This window comes from Eulemur rufifrons, chromosome 30 (assembly GCF_041146395.1).
Source record: "Eulemur rufifrons isolate Redbay chromosome 30, OSU_ERuf_1, whole genome shotgun sequence".
Taxonomy (NCBI): Eukaryota; Metazoa; Chordata; class Mammalia; order Primates; family Lemuridae; genus Eulemur; species Eulemur rufifrons.
In genome coordinates, this window is record NC_091012.1 from 63,488,711 (window position 1) to 63,508,195 (window position 19,485).

The 19,485-nt window shown below is 39.2% G+C and overlaps 1 protein-coding gene across 2 annotated transcripts in view; it reads right to left on the reverse strand.

Moving 5' to 3' along the window:
* The window catches only part of RNF128 (ring finger protein 128), an 88,433-nt gene that overhangs the window by 42,618 nt on the left and 26,330 nt on the right, over nt 1–19,485 (reverse strand). Inside the window, exon 1 of one of the 2 annotated variants that reach the window (XM_069462782.1) lies at nt 12,209–12,906. The exons of the other annotated variant lie outside the window; for it this stretch is intronic. Within the exon in view, the coding sequence (XP_069318883.1) occupies nt 12,209–12,692 (484 nt within the window). The 5' untranslated portion in view covers nt 12,693–12,906. Of the gene's footprint in view, nt 1–12,208; nt 12,907–19,485 lie in introns of those variants that run through there. 2 annotated transcript variants of the gene reach the window in all.

Genomic DNA, 19,485 nt, shown 5'->3' on the forward strand with positions numbered 1-19,485 from the left:
TCATATCAAAATCCATCTGATTCCTAAGTCCTTTCTCTTTACCACTGTGCCAGCAAAAGGACCATAGCCATTTCCATTGTTAGAGCTTAATACCTTGATTTTAAGCATTTACTGTTTGAGATGGAAATACACAGGGGAGAAGGAAGACAAGATAGTTGTTTCAGTTTCTTGATTATGTGATTTCTCCCTGCATTTCTCAGAACTGCCCAGAAAAATAGCAATATGGATGTCAGTTTTTTTCTTCTTTATGTATGAAACAATTATATATTTCAAAATATGGTAGTAAACAGCTATAATAACCAAAGGAAAAGCATTATGTTTAGTAGTAATAAAATTGTTATCAAAAGTTTAAAGAGAACTAACATTTACTAAGTACTCACCACATGCCAAACATTTTATTTACAACATCACAGAAAGTAGGCATTATTATCCCCCTTTTTATGAACAAGATAAATGAGGTCCAGGCTCACATATTTATTAATTGGTAAAGCTGGAACAGGTGACTCAAGGACACCTGTTCTTCCATTGCAATATGCTGCCTCCCAGGTTCAAATGAAACACATTCACCTTGGGTATAACAGATTGAAATAAAAATAGAGCGATCATGTAGCTTTCCTTACCATCAAAGGATAATTTGTTGGCCTTTAATTACATTACTCAAGGTAAGTCAATTCTTTTGTCTTGTTAGCTAGTTCAACCAAAAGGCATTAGTCAGACGGGAGCAGCAAAAAGGGTGGGGGTTGGAAGTTGGGTCAAGGGAGGTGACTGGTGATTTTATACTGGCGGGTTTCAGTCTCTCTTACACATCCTGCCCTCCTGCCAAAATTAAATGGTGGTGGTGAAAAAGAAGAATTTGACTGAAACACCCCTACAACTGTGTTCAATACATAATAGGTTGTTCATGGTTCTATGAATGAAAACCTCACTCGATATAATCACATTTTTCTAGCCTTCATCCAAGTGACTGTTGAAATTCTCTAAAATAAAAAAAGATGTACAGTCATCCGTCTATATCTGTGGGTTCTGCATCCATGGATTCAATCAATTGAGGATCAAAAGTACTTGGAAAGAAAAATGTCCCACTGAACATGTACATGAATGTTGTTGTCATTATTCCCTAAACAATATAGTATAACAACTATTTATATAGCATTATATTATATTAGGTATTATAAGTAATCTGGAGATGAGTTAAAGTATAGGGAGGATGAGTATAGGTTATATACAAATACTACAACATTTTACTATAAGGGACTTGTGCATTCCTGGATTTTGGTATCTGCAGAAGGTCCTAGAACCAATCCCCCATGGATACCAAGGGCCAACTGTACTTGAAAATCTGGGCCAGGCCCGGTGGCTCACCCCTGTAATCCTAGCACTCTGGGAGGCCAAGGCGGGTGGATCGCTCAAGGTCAGGAGTTTGAGACCAGCCTGAGCAAGAGCGAGACCCCGTCTCTACTAAAAAAAAATAGAAAGAAATTATCTGGCCAACTAAAATATATATAGAAAAAATTAGCCGGGCATGGTGGCGCATGCCTGCAGTCCCAGCTACTCGGGAGGCTGAGGCGGTAGGATCACTTGAGCCCAGGAGTTTGAGGTTGCTGTGAGCTAGGCTGACGCCACGGCACTCACTCTAGCCCGGACAACAAAGCGAGACTCTGCCTCAAAAAAAAAACAAAAACAAAAACAAAAAACAAACAAAAAAACAACAACAACAAAAAAAAAGAAAAGAAAATCTATTGATGGCTAAGCCACAAGTTAAAGTTAAGGTATATTCTTAAGACTTTTTAGGAATATTACAAATGCCATTAAAATAAGTCAACATCTTCTGAGATCATAAATTAGGAAAACAAAATGCAAAGGCCTTAAGGTGAAACACATGGAAAAGGTGAAGAAGAAGAACCTTGGTCAACATGACAAAGTGAGTAAGTGGAGAAAACTCTCTAAATCGGCACAGTTGGGAAGAATATAATAAACTATGTTTTATGGGGCTATCATTATGAACAATAACCACAACAGAAACACTAATGGGTTATATTTCAAAAGTTCATGTGTAAGCCAGTTCTTTGGAACTAGAGACAAGACATTTTCCCATAGTAATGTTGCTAAATAGTGCTTGGGTTTGCAAATGAGCCCATAGATTATTCCATGTAAAAATGCTTTGAGGACTAAAAACTGCAAAGCAAATAGAAATTATTAATATCTAACCCATATTTGTAATAAAACTTTTCAGAAAACAATATCACTGTAATATATCTAAGGCACAACAAAAAAAGCACTTAAAATTTATCTTGAATACCAGTACATGAGAAAATGCATATTTAATCAGGAGGATTACATGGTTGATGGGAGCTTTCTGTGGAAATTATGGAAGTTATAGATACATTTGAGGTCATTAGATATTGAGAGTACTGGTTTGTTATAATACTTAATTTCACTTCAAAGGAAGTGGGATCATATAGAAGGAAACACCAAATTTTTTAAAAGGAAAAAGGGGTCCAAAAGGGTGTGGGTGTGTGCGTGTGTGTGTGTGTGTGTGTGTGTAAGATGAATTCTATCAGAATTAATCAAGTTATGAAAGGCAGAGGAAAGGGGTAGAAAAGTAGGACACAAAATGCATTCCAAGAAGAAAAGAAATGATACCAAAGCAATCCTTAAATTTAACAGTTTCTTGTAAGAACCAACAACTGGTAAAATTTTACATAGCAAAGTATAATTTCAAGGGAAATGCTAATTTTAACAACAAGTAATTCCATTTTTTTTGAGACAGAGCCTCTGTCACTCTGGGTAGAGTGCAGTGGTGTCATTGTAGCTCATTGCAACTTCAAACCCCTGGGCTCAAGTTATCCTCCTGCCTCAGCCTCCTGAGTAGCTGAGACTACAGGTGCATGCACTACCATGCCCAGCTAAAGTTTTCTATTTCTAGTAGAGACGGGGGTCTCACTGTTGCTCAGACTGGTCTCCAACTCCTCAGCTCAAGAGATCCTCCCATCTCCCTAGCCTCCCAGAGTGCTAGGATTACAAGCATGAGCCACCGCGCCCAGCCAAGTAACTCAATTTTAATGAGCTTGTATGTTCTGTATATTATTAATAAAGTATAAAATAAAAACACCATGATTCCCCTCTACCCTTACTCTAACATAATTTCCTTCTCTTTTCTAGAATGACAAAAGCTGTCATCATCAGATGAACCCAGTGTCTCATGGGTGAAAATTACCAATATATTAAATTCTTCATAAAGCTGTTACACTTAGCACTAATCTTAAAAGCATTGAACAGAATAGATACTGAAGGGGGCTAATGAGGGCAAACAGGCCTCTGCTGGGAAAGAACCGAAAATACAAAGAAAGGTGAGGTATGTGTCCTTCCATATGGGGGAGGGGAGAAAAAAATACAAATAGTGATGCAATGGGTAAAGAGAAGAGAAACATTCCGTGCTAAAATAGGAAAAGTCAGTCCTCAAAGTTCTTTTAGTGTTCAAGGCTCATTTTATATATGAAGAAATCAATTAGTGTTAACAATAAAGGATCACACTATCATATGGGTTAGATATATTCAAAAATCCAAAGTAATTCTTAAATTCTTCTAATAGTCTGTAAATAATTTCTATAATCACATATGCTTTGTTCTTGTATCTAGTCACATTATTAATGCTTTCTTTAGGATTCATCAACACTATTGGAGTATTTTGGGTTTTTAAAAATAACTAATTTTTCTGATTCTAAATGTGAAACATATTCACTATAGGAACTTCAGTAAATACATAAAAATAATAACAAAGAGAACAATAATCACGCATAAATTCACCAACAATGTTGACATTATGGTGTATTTTCTTTTTAAAAGCACTTTTACTTGTAGGCAGCATTTAACTAAGCCACTTTAGCATTTTATCCAAAATGACAAGATAATATCTAGAGAGAAACATACATCTACACCAAGTGAGTTCCAGTACCATCTTCTTTCAAAAAAGGACAAAATGAATAGGGTTAACTTGAAATCAGTGATTTGTACCTAACTTGGTCATTCAAGTATTAAAACCAAGTAATTCACAACTAGATTCTGAACTTAACAACCTCCATCAACCAGTTTCTCACAGCTCAGCATAAATCACCAAACTTTCCTTTCGAAAGAAATCAATATTGTACTAAGCCTACAGGTAAATTCAAGCAGTGACTACTTACCATGACGTATAGAAGGACATACATACAGATGAAAAAGACAGAACAGGAAATGAAATAGTAACAAAGAGCCCTTGTGTTCCACTTTGAACACAGGGCTCCAAGGTAGGTATTACACAGCAAAGTGTGGCAACTGTGAACTGGATTAGTAACTGCATCAAAAGGTGCATGGTGGTGCCTGGCTTGCTAATAACTGCCTAGAGTATGTAGCTGAGGATCACCCCTGTAACACAGATCCAGTGCAGTGAAAGAGACTGTCATTACAGGTGACTGGGCTACTATCACATGCTGCCAGAGGTGATTCCCACAGGAGACAAAGTTGACAACAGTGCTGTGTCAAAAATTCTTCATACTGAGATGTGAGGTGGTCTTCTGGAGTTGGGTACTATTCTAGTTCTTGCACTGGGTGCTGGTTACACAGGTGTGTTCACTTTGTGAAAATCCACTGAGCTATAAACCAATGATTTATGTACCTTTTTTGGTATGTATGTGATACTTCAATAAAATTTACATATACAAAAAATTATTTATCCCCAGGAAATATTTATGGTGCCTTATCAAATAGACTTTGGGGGATACCTCAACAATAGTTTACATACAGCTCAGTAGCCATCATGATATAATAAAGGAAAAGCTATTTTACTCAATGAAGTGCGACTTAATCAAAAGCAACAGGGAAACCAAGTAAAAAAATCTCAATTGTGAAAAAGACATCACCTATGGGAATATTCTGGGAGAAAAGGAACTAAACACAAATGGTGATCAAATCCTTTAAAGGACCCAAGGCCACAACAGGCAATGAATACAAGTTAGATCAGACCACTTTTTTGGCTAGTAAGTATATTTTTACAATAAACCTTTGTGGAGCATATCTTTGTTTTAAATGTCCCAATTCACGCTTCTCCCCATCAACATTTTTGCTCTTTCTTTCTGGTAGCTAACAGAAGAGAGGCTCAATCCCCAACCGCACCCCCAGTCAATGGCCATGACCTTCAACTATAAGAGAACCCTCTTATGTTTTTAATTACATGGGGAAACACAATAAAAAGCAGGATACAAAACTAGTATGTAGAGTTATAATTATAATTCTTTAAATATATATGCAGAGCTAAAGAATAAAATGACAACACCTGAAAATGCTAAATGGTTATACCTACAGATTTCTATGTCTTCTTGTAATTTTTTTGTATTTTCTTAATACTACATTAATACTCATGAAAAATTAACCATTGTGATAAAAGGAACATACAAAGTTATGCCTATGCATGGAAAAGGAGAAAAGAAGGAATATTAACAGTGCTATCTCTGTGTTGTGGAATTATGGGTATTTTATTTTTAGTTTTACACTTTTCTGTATTTTCTAAGTTTTCCATAAGAAGCATAATTAATTTTTTTAATTTTTAATTTTTTTTTTAGAGATGGGGTCTTGCTATATTGCTCAGGCTGGTCTCAAATTCCTGGCCTCCCAAAATGCTGGGATTACAGGTGTGAGCCACCATGCCTGGCCCATAAATAATTTTATAATTGGAAAATAACTTAGAAAATGTCTTTGGTAGTCTCCTCTCTTTCCTCCATTTAAGACTGGGAACAGAGATTAAATGTGGCATTCTGTATGTGATAACACATCTTCCAGAGACTAAGAAGAAAAAAAAAGCTCTTTATGTGCTTAGAAAACAATTCACTGATTAAACTATATAGACGTCCCTGGGTTATCTGTGGAGGATTGGTTTTAGGACTTCCCGAAGATGCCAAAATCCACAAATGCTCAAGTCCCTTATATAAAAATGTTGCAGTATTTGCATATTACCTACCCACATTCTCCCCTATACTTTAAATCATCTCCAGATTACTTATAATACCTAATACAATGTAAATGCTAGGTAAATAGTTGTCATACTGTATTATTTAGGAAATAATGACAAGGAAAAAAGTCTATACATATTCAGTAGACTTTTTTTTCCAAAACATTTCGATCCTTGGTTAGTTGAATCCACGGATGCAGACACAGATACAAAGGGCTGATTCTGTTTCCCCCTTCTTTTTTTTTTTTTTTTGAGACAGGGTCTCACTCTATCACATTGGCTAGAATTCAGTGGCATCATCATAGCTCACTGCAAGATCAAATTCTTGGGCTCAAGCGATCCTCCTGCCTCAGCTTCCTGAGTAGCTTTGACTATGGGCGTTTGCCACCACACCTGGCTAATTTTTCTATTTTTTGTAGAGATGGAGTCCCGCTCTTATTCAGGCTTCTCTGGAACTCCTGACCTCAAGCAATTCTCCCACCTCAGCCTCCCAGAGTGTTAGGATTACAGGCATGAGTCACTGTGCCCAGCCCTATTTCCCGTTTTTTAAAAAGGGGGGTTTATTTTATGTTAGGAAATTTCACATTCATCAACATGTTCAATGGAAGCATTTTAATTGGAGACACAAATTGAATGCTGGTATAAATATTTTTTAAAACATAAAAAAATAGCACAGGGAGAACTCAATATAAAAATTCGAAAAACTCATTTGTCACTATTTCCTTGCTGCCTAGGTCATTTTGCCATTAACAATCCATAAAACTGGCCCATAATGATGGTCACCATAGAAATCAGAGAGCCTGTAATCTTGAAGAATTTGTACGTTCTTATTCCTGCATGCTCTTTCTCCTGACTCTACATTGCTTAAGAGGGCAGGGACTTTACCTTAATTATTTTGTATACTCAGACAAGAAGCACAATACCTAGCAGACAGTAGACCTTTGATAAATGCTCAATGAACTGAATTCCAGTCCCCCTCCATTAGACATCTTTCCAGTGAATCTTATGATTCTCTGGCATTAGAGTTTTTGGGTGTTTAATGCAATTCAACAAGCATTTCTGGAGCACACATAGCACAAAGGTTCCTATAGGAAATACGAAGCTTAACAAAACATTAAAATGATTACAGTCCAGTAGGAAGGTAAAATATGTAAACAAATAACTACCAGCAAAATGCAGAAAGAACTATAAGAGATGAAGTGCTATGGGAACAAACAGAGATTACTGTACTTTGTTTTGAGTATAGGCTGTGGTGAGAAGAGGAAAAGAAGGAATTAAGAAATGCTTCAAAGATGAGGCAGCATTTGTGTTGTATTTTGAAGGATGGTGAATTCTTGACCAGCAGAGCTAGGAAGACAAGGATGTGTAGGCAACAGCAGAAGTATAAGCAAAGGAATGTTAATGGGAAAAGATAAAGAATGTTTAGGGTTCAACATGAGAGAAGAGGGATATAAAGCTTTGAAAGTCGCTTGGGGCCAGATTATTAAGAGTCTTGTTGTATGCCATGCTGAGATATGCAGTCTAAAATTTATAAATAATGGCATGTATGTGATCAGAGCAGTATTCTGGTAGTAATAATGGAGGAAAAATTGCATACAGGGAGAAAACGACTGGAGGCAAGAAGACCAATCAGGAGGCTATTTTTTCCCATGAGAAGACACAGGAACTGAAAGTAAGATAATGAAAGCAAGGGAGAAGGGGACATATGTGAGAATGTTTAAAGTAATAGAATCAACAGGATGTGGTAGCTATTTATTAGAAGGGGAGTGCTGGAGGTCTGGGATGCAAAGGAGAAGTGTTAGATGAATGAATTAATAAAATAGAAATGAAACAAAATGGAGGCAAGAGAAGCAAGAGACTGGGAGAGTTCCAAAGGAGTAGTCAACAGTGTCAAATACAGTAGTACAGAGATATCTAGAAGGAGACATTTGAAAGTAGATTTGGGAATGGTATTTTACATTGGTAAATCATCATCAGCCAATCTCTTCTCATCCTCTTTTGAACCTCTTTACTAAAAAGGTTTTTTTTTTTTCAAAGTCAACATCCTAGGGAAAAAATAAAATAGAAGCTAAATGTAAAAGGGGTGAAACAATTGGGTGGTGAAAAATCAGTATAAAATATTATTCCAAAGCCCTTTGTAAATGAAAAGAAGATTGGTAGCAGGAGGGAGAAGCAATTATTTGAAAAAGGAATGACAAACATAGGAAGGGCAAAAGATCTTTTTCTTGTAAAGAATTCAGTCTACCTACCCTATTCCTACAGGGACCAAACTAGGATTTCAGGTAACATGGACTTTGAAGTACTCCAGGCTGTTTGTTTCCAATTATATTCCATAAACACAGGATTCAATTTTCATTTTCTAAAATACACTTAACTATCTAAACTGTGATTTAAAAATATAGCCTTCCTATATGCCAGACATTGTGCTAGACACTTTATCTGCATAATCTTACTTAATCCCAGCAATTTTAGGAGGCAAGTTTCTTATTATGTCCATCTTACATAGGAGAAAACTGAGACTTAGAGAAGTAAAATGACTGGGCTAAGATTTTAAAAATACTAAGTGACAGAGCCCAACCTCTTAATAAAATCTGTTCTACTGTCTTTCAATAATATACATAAGCAACTGTTTTATATATCACACTATCCCATCGGAGACCTCCAAATCATTAATTTAAACTGCTTGGTTCATTCACTTTTTTTTAAACAGCCCTCAGGGATAATGCTTCTCCTGCCATCCCTTTGCATATGTTTCAAGTTCTTGTGAATGTGTCACGGATTATGAAAGTTGTAGCACTGCATGGGTCTTTCAATACATTTATGCCTGCGCATGTTGACTCAAGGAAAATTGTACAAGCAAGTACACACACCTCTTCAACCCGGGGGGGCTGTGCTCAATTAGACAGCAGGCAAGGCTCAGGCCCATCTGTTTGGCGAAAGCAGAACAGTTAGTTGCGCAATAGTGAGAACATGCTTTACGTGTCTCATCGTGACAATCCTACATTTTAGATGGCTTTAGTGCTTACGCTAAGACTTGGCTGCTGCTTATCTGATTTTCATATTTAAGACAAGCAATCCGAATAGTAATTAAAGTTTAAAACCAAAATTTCCTCCTAATTTCCTTCCAGGTTTCTGGACCAATTTCACTGAAATATATCCAGAGCTAGCAAGGCAAACTGTTAATAAACATCTGTCCTTTGTAATTATTTAATCTGTGTGAATCAGGACTTTCTGAGTACTTTGCAACCAAAATAAACTACAGAAATAAACTGCACGAGTTGATGGTAGGCTGCAACTACTTTTTGTGAAACTTTGGTATACATAGAAACAGCCACATTTTTCTAATTGATTGCTTTTATATAGTGGAGTTTCTCTCTACTAAACAGAAATTTTAAAGCGACTGTTTTAAACCAGTTAGTTCTATTACTTGAAACAAACGTTATCTTCATGGTCACAAGGATTGTGAAAGGTGAGTGTGGACACTCAGCACAAACTCTGACAAAGGACAAACAATTCAAGGGCAGGACCCTGAGAATGAGTGAGGAGAGATTGTGTAAACAAAGACGACAGCAATGGCTTTTTCACATTTGGCAGCCTCTGTGTAATTTATGACAATTTATAATGAGTTAATCGACACTTAAGCCTGTCCTACCTCTGCCACTATGATCCAAGATAAGTCTTTTCTGACCAGAGATTAAAATGAAGCACTAGGCTTACTCTCAGGAATGAGTAAAGCAAATACAGCACTCTGCAAACAAATATTCAATAACACACGTGGATGAAATGCAAAGTGGTTTCTCCTCTATGTTGAAAAGTAGTTTCTCCAGGAGTTTAAGGGAAAAATGTGATTCCATACCTCAAGTAGTTTGCTAGCTTTTCTGGCTAGTGTAATGGCAAACTTGACTGTAGCCATTATCTTGGATAATACTAAGTTTTTAAAATATCAAAATGCTTTTCTGACTGTATTATAATTAAGTGATCAATATTTAGGGCTTTATTCCTATATGGTATCCTGAAATGCAACAGCCATAAATAGATTCCCAGTGTCTTCATGTCTTCAAATCAACAGTTGCATAATCATACATTTGTACATTAATTTTTTTGCACCTTGTTAGCATAGGTTACTATTATATCATTCACTGTTTATTATCTGCTAGGTAGTTTACATATATTACCCTTAATAATCACAGCAATGTAAATATTATCTCCATCTTACAGATGGGGAGTCCAAGACTCAGTAAATTTAAATAATCTGACCAAGGACACAAAGCTATTATGTGGTACATCCAGAATCTGATTCTCAATCTTGACTACAATGCCTACACTTTTCCTAGAACACCATATTGCCTCTCAATAAAGTATAAGTGAGGTGCTTGTAGAGTGCTTGACACATAGTGGGAGCTCAACAAACGTTAATTTTATTGTCCCCTAAAACTATCAGATAAATATCTTTAACAGAAGTAAAATAAAAATGATCTAAATAGGAACTCTCTAATTAAAGAATATTCTTTAATTACAAAATCATTTGTGCAAATGAATCTCTTTTGAAGGAGACAAAGGCAAACCCTTGCAATTAGATAGCCAACTGAAATGTAAAGACTTTAAAATTTGCTAACGTCCTCATTCTTCATTTTTACTAGCTTTTAAAATGTAATTTCATCCGTTCAACCTGAGAAAGGTGATTAAAAAAAAAGTAATTTCATTCTAATCAATGCATTATCAACCAAGAGAAATACAGTTCCTCCTTTAATCAATATAAAATTTAAGAATCACAGCATTTTAGAGTTCATCTAGTTCACATTTGTCTCTGTACAATATACTCTTGGCTTTCACCCCCTACTGCTATACTACCATTTGACACATGAATAACTTGTACAAGGTTACAAAGCTGGTAGAGGCAAAGAAGGGACTAAAGAACTCAAATCTCCTAAATTCCAGCTCAGTGCTCTTTCTATTATGCCCTCCAGCCTCTCAATACAAGTGCTCTCTAGGCAGGACTAGTTACACTGTTTTAAGAAAAACAGAAAACCTCTAGTAGTCAAATAAGCAGATTCATCTCTCCAGTGACTCCTAGAATGCTAATCCTATCGGCTAACCTTTACTGAGAACAGATGATGTACTATATTGTGCCAAATTCTTTAAGGTGTCATTTCATTTTATCCTCAAGGCAAACCTGTGGATAAGTTTTCTTATTATTCATTCCCATTTGACTGATGAGAGAACCCAGACTCAAAGACTTCAAATAAGTTGCCCAAGGTCACAGGACTGGTAAGCAATGGAGCAGGAATTTGAATCAAGATCTGACTTGAGGCCCAGCTCTTAACAACTACAATATACTGCTATTACACGTGTCTCTACCTTTTTCTCCAATTTTTTTTCTTTGCCCTTGGAGGCCTAGGGTCACTATATACATAAGTTATGGATAGCTAATCACAAACAGGGAGGTTTCTGGACAGATAACTGAAGGGGGAAAAATTAGTAACCCCATACTAGCTCCACACATTTAAGAACAACCTGGACTATTTTTTTCCCAAAGTCCAGGCCTTTGCTATCTCATGCATAAACCTCTCCTTTCTCAATAACGTTAGTTACCTGTTTTGCAACTCAATAACCTAAATCAGATTTTTCAGAGGCAATACTGATACCAACAGTCACTTGGGACTTGAGACCACCAGGCAGAGAAGAATCCAAGAGCTAAGCAAAGTTTCCACCAAAATTGCAATGAGGTTAACAGGGCACAGTAACACAATCTAGTACCTGATACCTCGGGAACATGGAGAGAAAAACAGGGAGAGAGGAGGGGAAAATCTGCTGCTGTCCTGAGGTTGTTAAATAGCAGAGTAAGGAAGGGATTTCCAGGCGATCTTCTCCCCAGTCATATAAAAGCCAATGCCCACTACCACTTAATCCAAGGCGAGGCACCCTTGGCATCAGGAAAAGGGGACGCAAAGAGCCCAAACTGTCCTCGATTTGCCAGCCTCCGCTTGTCCCCCGTTTGTCTTACCCTTTTCCACCAGAGAGGCAAATTCTGAACGATTTTTTTTCCGCCCAACCCCCACAACGCCTAGTGAATCTTGGGGAGGACCCTGCTCCACTCGGTGGGGGCAGAAATGACACTTGTTTTCTTTCAGGGTAAGGGGATAGGGGGAGGAGGGCACTGAGGAAAATAAGAGAAACTGGCCTCGGTGGAGGTTTGGAGGGGTGCAATTTAGTAGCTCCACTCACCCGGGTGAGACATGGGGATGACCTCATTGCGGGTCCCCGGGAAGTTGAAGATGACAGCACCAGACGCCCCTCTCTCGTAAGCCAGATGGATCTTGTCCGCGAAGGTGCAGCCCCCGCCGCGCTGGATGAGGGCCAACCAAGAGACTTGCACGGTGCTTCCCCAAACCGTGGGCACCGTGAAATTCGTGTGCGGGTTGCAGGCGTTCAGCGCCCCGGGCCCGTCGGGCGGTACCAGGACCCCAGACACAGGCTCCAGTGGCGAGTCTTGGCCGTACACGCCCTCCTCGCTCAGCTCCCACACGGTGCGGTTCACTCCGGTGTGTGGGACCCGCCAGGACACGTTGAGGTACGCGGTCCACACTGCTTCGGCCCCCCGGGAGCCAGGGGCATGCAGACTCAGTGCCAGCAGGCAGCACCACGCCAGCAATCGGGAAGAGCCCCAGCCAGCGCGGCAGGAGACCCCGGCCCCGGGCGGCGGCCCCATGGCGCGCGAGCTCCGCGGTTCCTTTGGCCCTTGGCACGCGCCCTGCTGGCGCTTGGCAGGACCCTGGCCTTGACCAGGTGCGCGCCAGGTGGGGAGGGAGCGGACAGAGACTGGCGCGCCGCGAGCTAGGTCGGAGCCAGGAAGCACGTAGCGTCAGTGGAGAGAGGCTGCCGCAGACGCAGCTCCTGCGAGCTCCAGTCCTCTGCTCTACAGCTGCGGCCGCGTCGGGCTCTGGGGCTTTGGCATGAAGCTCCGCCCCGCTGGCTGGGGGTAGAGGTGGCGGGGAGGGAGGAAAGGACACTGCGGGATCCGCCTCTTAAAAGGGTAACCGGATGGGAAGCCTTAGAGTAGGAGCTGAGGCTGGGTGGCCAGGTGTGTCGCGTCGTTTTATGAAAAATGGACGGGTGAGGAACTCTAGATCCGCCAATATAAAAGCTTTCTGGTAGGATTCGACTCCGTGCTGAATTGCAAGCATACAGCTTCCCCTCCTCTAACATTTGCCGAAAGGGCGTTTCGGGCTTACGGTACCAGAATGTGAAAGTACAGGACTTCCAAACAGCGCACATCCTAAGGGTCTGAGTTGTAGTCAAGCAAATTTGGGTAGGTGGGTGGAATGTGGGTAGAATCAGGCTGTTTATTGATTCTCTAGAAGGGGGAAGGGCAGAAAAAGCGTGTTGTTACCCCCTTTTACTGGCTCCAACTGACACCTTTCTCCTTTCCTGCACCTAACAAGCGTCAGACTTGTGTATTTCCTTCTCACCCTTACCCCAGGCTAAATATACTGCATCAGATGCCTCTTCTAAAAGTAATCTTAGTCCTCACAAAAAGATCACCGTTTTCACACACCTCAAAACCAAGCTGTTTTTCTTCACCTTCGGCAAACCAGGTTTACCCAAAGGAATATTCCTGCGCCATGTGTCACCTTAACTACATAATCTTCCTCCATTTCCCACTAACTGAAAGGAGCCTGACCCACCTAGGCAATTCACTCAGGGCACTATTGCATTATGATTTATCCTTATTTAAGCAAACAATTTTTGTCTACCCTGTCAACTATTACATTTACTAAGTGCTCAATAAATATGCACTGAATTAAGCTGAATTAATACACCTGGTGTCTGACAGTTATGAATAACTTTCGACCTTGGGAAATTTCTCTGTGCCTGAATTTCCTCATCATCCGTAAAAGGGGGATAATAATAGTGTGACCCCCTAGAGTTGTTCAGATGATTAAATGAGTTCATACATGTAAAGCACTTAGAACAATGCTTAGTAGAGTATAAAAATTATATGTTAAATACTATTATTAAACAGGTTCAGGGACACAGTAATTCTAAAATAGTCCGAAAGTTGTTACTTCGAGGTAATAATCAGAGAAAATGATGTTCAGGATATTGTCTTAGCCACTTTTTCAGTTCAAAGAAATATAATCTACTTTATCTAGTACAGCATCACTCCTCTCAACTCCTGCCCCAACATTTACTTAATGTTATTCCCAAAGATCAACCGTGGGACAATTCTGCATTTGATACTCTTATAGCTTGAGAGAAACCTAGAGGAAAATTAACATCATATACCAAACAGAACATAGAATATAAATAAATGGGCAATTTTGTGAAATATGAACCCTAGGTATTAAAAGGGACTTTAGAAGTCAAGGTGGGGCATATGGAGCCAATAGCATAGTACCCTGAAATACTGATGACAATCTCTGAGATAAAAATTACCTAGGGGAAAAGAAATGGGTAGGCCCAACCATCTCTAAGAATGAGTATAATTCCAATTCCAGGAATGGTCTGAATTTGCTGGTGAAGAACACTCAAAATTCAATCAATCAATGTTGCTTAAATGACAATCAACTATATCATACTTTGAAGAAACAATGTGTTCAAAAGAAAGGTATTTTATAAGTTATCTACAAAAATAAAATTCAGAGAGACATTTATTCATGTGTATTCATTATTTTCTTAAACATTTATTGCACATCTACTATATGCCATGGTCTAAGCATTGGGGTACAAAATCAAATACGACATCAACTCTGCTCTCACAAACTCATAAATTACCTTTGATGAGAAAGACAAGTAAAATGATAATTGTAGTATAGGATGATATATCTATTTAGTGTAAGCACTATGATAGAGGTACACACAGAGGGCAGTAGTGGATAATAGAGAACAGGCACCTATCCCAGGCTGGGAAGGAAGGAAAAGCTTCCCAGAAGAAGTTACACCCATGCTTGAGTTTGAGAGGGTTAGCCATTCCAGGCAGAAAATGACACAAGGAAAGTCACTGAGACATGAAACAGAAAATGTTGGGAAACTACCATTACTACAAGTCCTGTATGTGCAAAAGGGTTGGAACTTAGAATACAAGGAGGATGGTAAGAGATAAAGTTGGAGAGGTACACAAGGACCAGTTCTTGAGAGTCCTTTGGGTAAAGCTAGGGAGTTTGGACCTTATCCCAAAACGATGAGTAATATCAGGGTTTAAGCAGGGAGTAATATAATCAGATCTGAAACTTAGAAATAAATATGGTTTCTCTGTGGGTAATAGATTAGAGGGGACAAGAGTAGCAGCAGGGAGCCTAGATAGAAGATTGGTGGCAGTGCTCCAGAGACGAAGGTGGCCTGGGCTAGATGGGTAACAGAAACAAGAGAAGTGGGCAGAATGGGAATGTATTTTGCAGGTAGAATCAACAAGATTTGATTTCGGAGATGAAAGAGAGGGAGAAGTTAGGAATTGCGCTGAGGTTTTTGGCTCAGAAGACGGGATGGCATTCCATCAGGGAATACAGAGGAGCGTTTTAAATGTGTAGAGTGGGTAGGAGGAGAGATGAGTTCACTTTAGATATATTGATTTTGAGGTTATGATGTAACCAGATAACACTGTGTTTTTGGATTTTCGGATTACTGAACACCCACTAAGTCCAAGCACTGGAGAGGGAGGGGTATATAGAGACAAAAGAAATAGTCCTTGCCCTCAATGAGCTCGCAGTCCAGTGGGACAGACAGAGAGGTAAACTGACAATAATAGTACTGGGTAATAAATGTTATGATTGACAAAAGCATAGGTGCTAGGGCAACACGGGTGTGTCTGAGTCTTTAAGAACAAGTAGAGTTACCCAAGCAAAGAGAGTAAGTATATTCAGGCATAGGTAATAGTGTATTGTAAGAAAACACCAAAGAACAGTCAGCATTCAGTAGTTAGGTATGGCTGGGATGTAAGTTGCAAAGGGGGAGCCCAGGAAAATGAAGCTAGTCAAGTAGGTTGTGCCAGAACATGAAGAATTTGGAAAATTTGTGTTTGTTTATTTTTATTTATTTTTTATTTCAAACTTACGGGGGCACAAATGTTTTGGCTACATGAATTGCTTTTGTACAGTTTGAATCAAAGTTATAAGTGTGCCCATCACCAGATAGTGTGCATTGTACCTGTTAGGTGTGAGTTTACCCATCCCCTCCTCCCCCGTCCCACCTGCTTGATTTCGGTTGAATTTTACTTCCATATGTGCACATGAGTGTTGACCAATTAGTTCCAATTTAATAGTGAGTACATGTGATGTTTGGTTTTCCATTCTTGTGATACTTCACTTAGGAGAGTGGTCTCCAGCTCTATCCAGGTTGTTATAAAGGGTATTAGTTCACCATTTTTTATGGCTGAGTAGTACTCCATGGTATACATATACGACATTTTATTAATCCATTCATGTATTGATGGGCACTTGGGTTGTTTCCACATCTTTGCAATTGTGAATTGTGCTGCTATTATTATAAACATTTGAGTACAGATATCTTTTTTATAGAATGTCTTTTTTTTTCCTTTGGGTAACTATCCAGTAGTGGGATTGCTGGATCACTTGTAGTGATTGTAGTGATTGCTGGAACTACTTGTAGTTCTTTGAGGTATCTCCTCCATACTGCTTTCCATAGAGGTTGTACTAGTTTGCAGTCCCACCAATGGTATATAAGTGTTTCTTTCTCTCTGCATCTGAGTTTGGAAAATTATGTTTAAGAGTGTGGACTCAATATCCATGCACACACATGTATGTGTGCACCGACATACATAAAGCAAATAAGGGAAAACGATAATTATTGAGTCTACGTAGTAGTTATATGGGTGCTCATTATAATGTTTTTGCAACTTTTCTGCATATAGTATTTTTAACTTTTTATAATAATGAGTTTAAAATTGTGAATTTATATTGAAATCAGTGGAGCAAATGATTCATATGATCAGATTCAGGCTTAAATAGATCATCTGGATTGTATGAGGACAAGACTGGTGGCAGAGAGACTAGTGAGAAGACTAATATTTCCAAAACTATTCTGAAAGTCTAGCCCAATTATGGAATGGAGTTATCAGACTATCATAGCTTGATAACATAAGCCATTAAAGTCATCCTATGAACTACCCTTGCTCTGAGTCCACCCTCACCAAGCAACCTACTTATTATCATTTAGCTCCTCATGTAAATATGCCTACAGGGAGACAATGCACTGATCAGCAAACACTAGTATCTGGTCCACTTGGAAGTTATACTTCTCATTATAAATTAATCAATTGGCATTCTGGCTTACATATTGGTCTCCTGTGAATTTGGTTAAATGTGAATCAGTCCCCAGGAGCCCAGTCTCTGGTTATGCTACCAATCAAATTTCAGAGCTTGCAAAGCTAAAAACCAGATTGTAGATCATGACTGCATCAGAGTCCTTCTACTCTATGGAGACTTGCCTGAGTAACTCACTGGCTCTCCCCAACCGTATCCCTCTGTCTCACTGTGAGTTATTTTCAAACTACAATGAAGCCTTGATACAAAGAGTGAGGTCTGTTAGTCAGGAGCATCAGCATGATCAGAGAGTTGGTTAGAAATGCAGAATTACAGGTGCTACCCAGAATGACGGAATCAAAATCTGCATGTTAACAAGATCCCCAGGTGATTTGAACATACAAGTAAGTTTGAGGAGCCCTAGGGTAGACTAGAGTATTCCTGACAAGTAGCCAGCACCTAGTATCTTCTTGAACACTCTCAGGGGCACAGCTCGCTACCTCACAAAGCATCGCCTCCTGAGTAAGATTATAGTTTTCTTGTTGGAAAGTTCATGTAAGTGTAGTTTGACCCTGCTTCAGTCCTTCCTCTTCCTTCCACCCTCCTCTTCTAACCCCAAGCCCTTAGAGTTTCCATGTTACAGCCTGGCCATATCGTCACTTCACCAGGCCTTTCCTCTGAGCAGTGCCCCTGGAGCAGACCTCACCTGATTCCTGACAAACCAAATTTACTAGTCCTGAATATATTCCTTCAGGGTTCTACTCTCCCTAAGGCTGATAACAGCTAGTGTTCATTGAACAGCTCCTATTTGCTTTACACACAGTATCTCATTTAATCCTCACAACTGTCAAATATTAACCCCATTTTTACAGAAGACGAAACTGGCTCAGAGAAAATTCTAGCAACCTGCCTAAGCTCATATCGCTAGGAACAGCAGCAGGATTCTAATGCAGTTCTGACTCTTAAGTATTATTAGCTGATAATGACTTTCTATCTTCCCTCTGGAAAGCGGCATTCACATTTTAACATTGCTTTATACCAAAGAAAGAAATTTCAAGTGAAATGTTTCTTGTATGCATTTCAGGCACTGTTGACCATTGAGGGAGATATATTTGGACCAGGAGCATTTTGAATTCCTCAAATCCTACCACAAAGGCTAACCCTGCCAAATATTTGTATCAGCAATACTGAACTGAAAGCTGCCCTGAGTGGTGCACAATCTAATGATGAACTGATAAACAGAGCCGCATCCTGCAGGAGCAACAGCAGGGCACCATCGTGGCAGATTAAGTTTCTGATCACACTGAATTTCTGCAGAGGCGAAGAGATGGACGATAGTGCGCAACCTTTAATATGTTTGCAAGAAATGAGACATCACATCTGGCTTCTTACCATTAAACAAATGGCAACGCACAACCTGGGAAAAATAGTACCCTGGCATCTAAGTGATGCTGTGGCTACCCAGGTTGACAACACAGGTGTAGAGAATGCGTAGAGAAGGGACAGTAACAAATCTCCACTCTAGGCAGCTGTTCTATGGGTGGGGATGTGGAGGGAGGGACCCAAACAAAACAAAACAAAAAGCCACAATGTAATGCTGCAGCATACTTCCAAATAATGTGACATCACTTGCAAATGCAGATAAAACTCAGTCAGCTCAAGCTGGTACACAACCATTAGAAAACAGGGGATTTTTTTTTAAGACAAAGCTTTGATGCACTCAAAGAAAGGATGGAATTACAGAGAGGGGCTTCACAGACAGTAGGTGTGCGATATCTGAAACTAAGAAGTCTTTTCATATTCATAACATTAACAGCTACCATTGAGGGCCTACTATGGGTGAGGTACTTTATACCTGTGAGTATTATATACTACATCTTACAGAAGAAGAAACTGAGGCTTGGGCTAAGTAACTTGCCAAAGTCACCCATGGTAACCAAATGACAGAATTGGAATTTGACCCCATGTCTAACTACAAAACTATACTCTTCCTATTATACCACGTTCCACTTTATATAACACTACCTTCAAAAGTGGAAGTAGCAAGGAAACATATTTATTGAGAACCTACTATGTGCACTTTACATGTATTGATTATATCATTTGATTCTCACAACAGGTAATAATATCCTATTATAATTCCCATTTTTCAGATGAGGAAAATGAGCGTCAGAAAGGTAAACAGTCACACGGCTAGTAAGTGGCAGAGTTGGAATTCACACAAGGGTATGCATAACTCCAAAT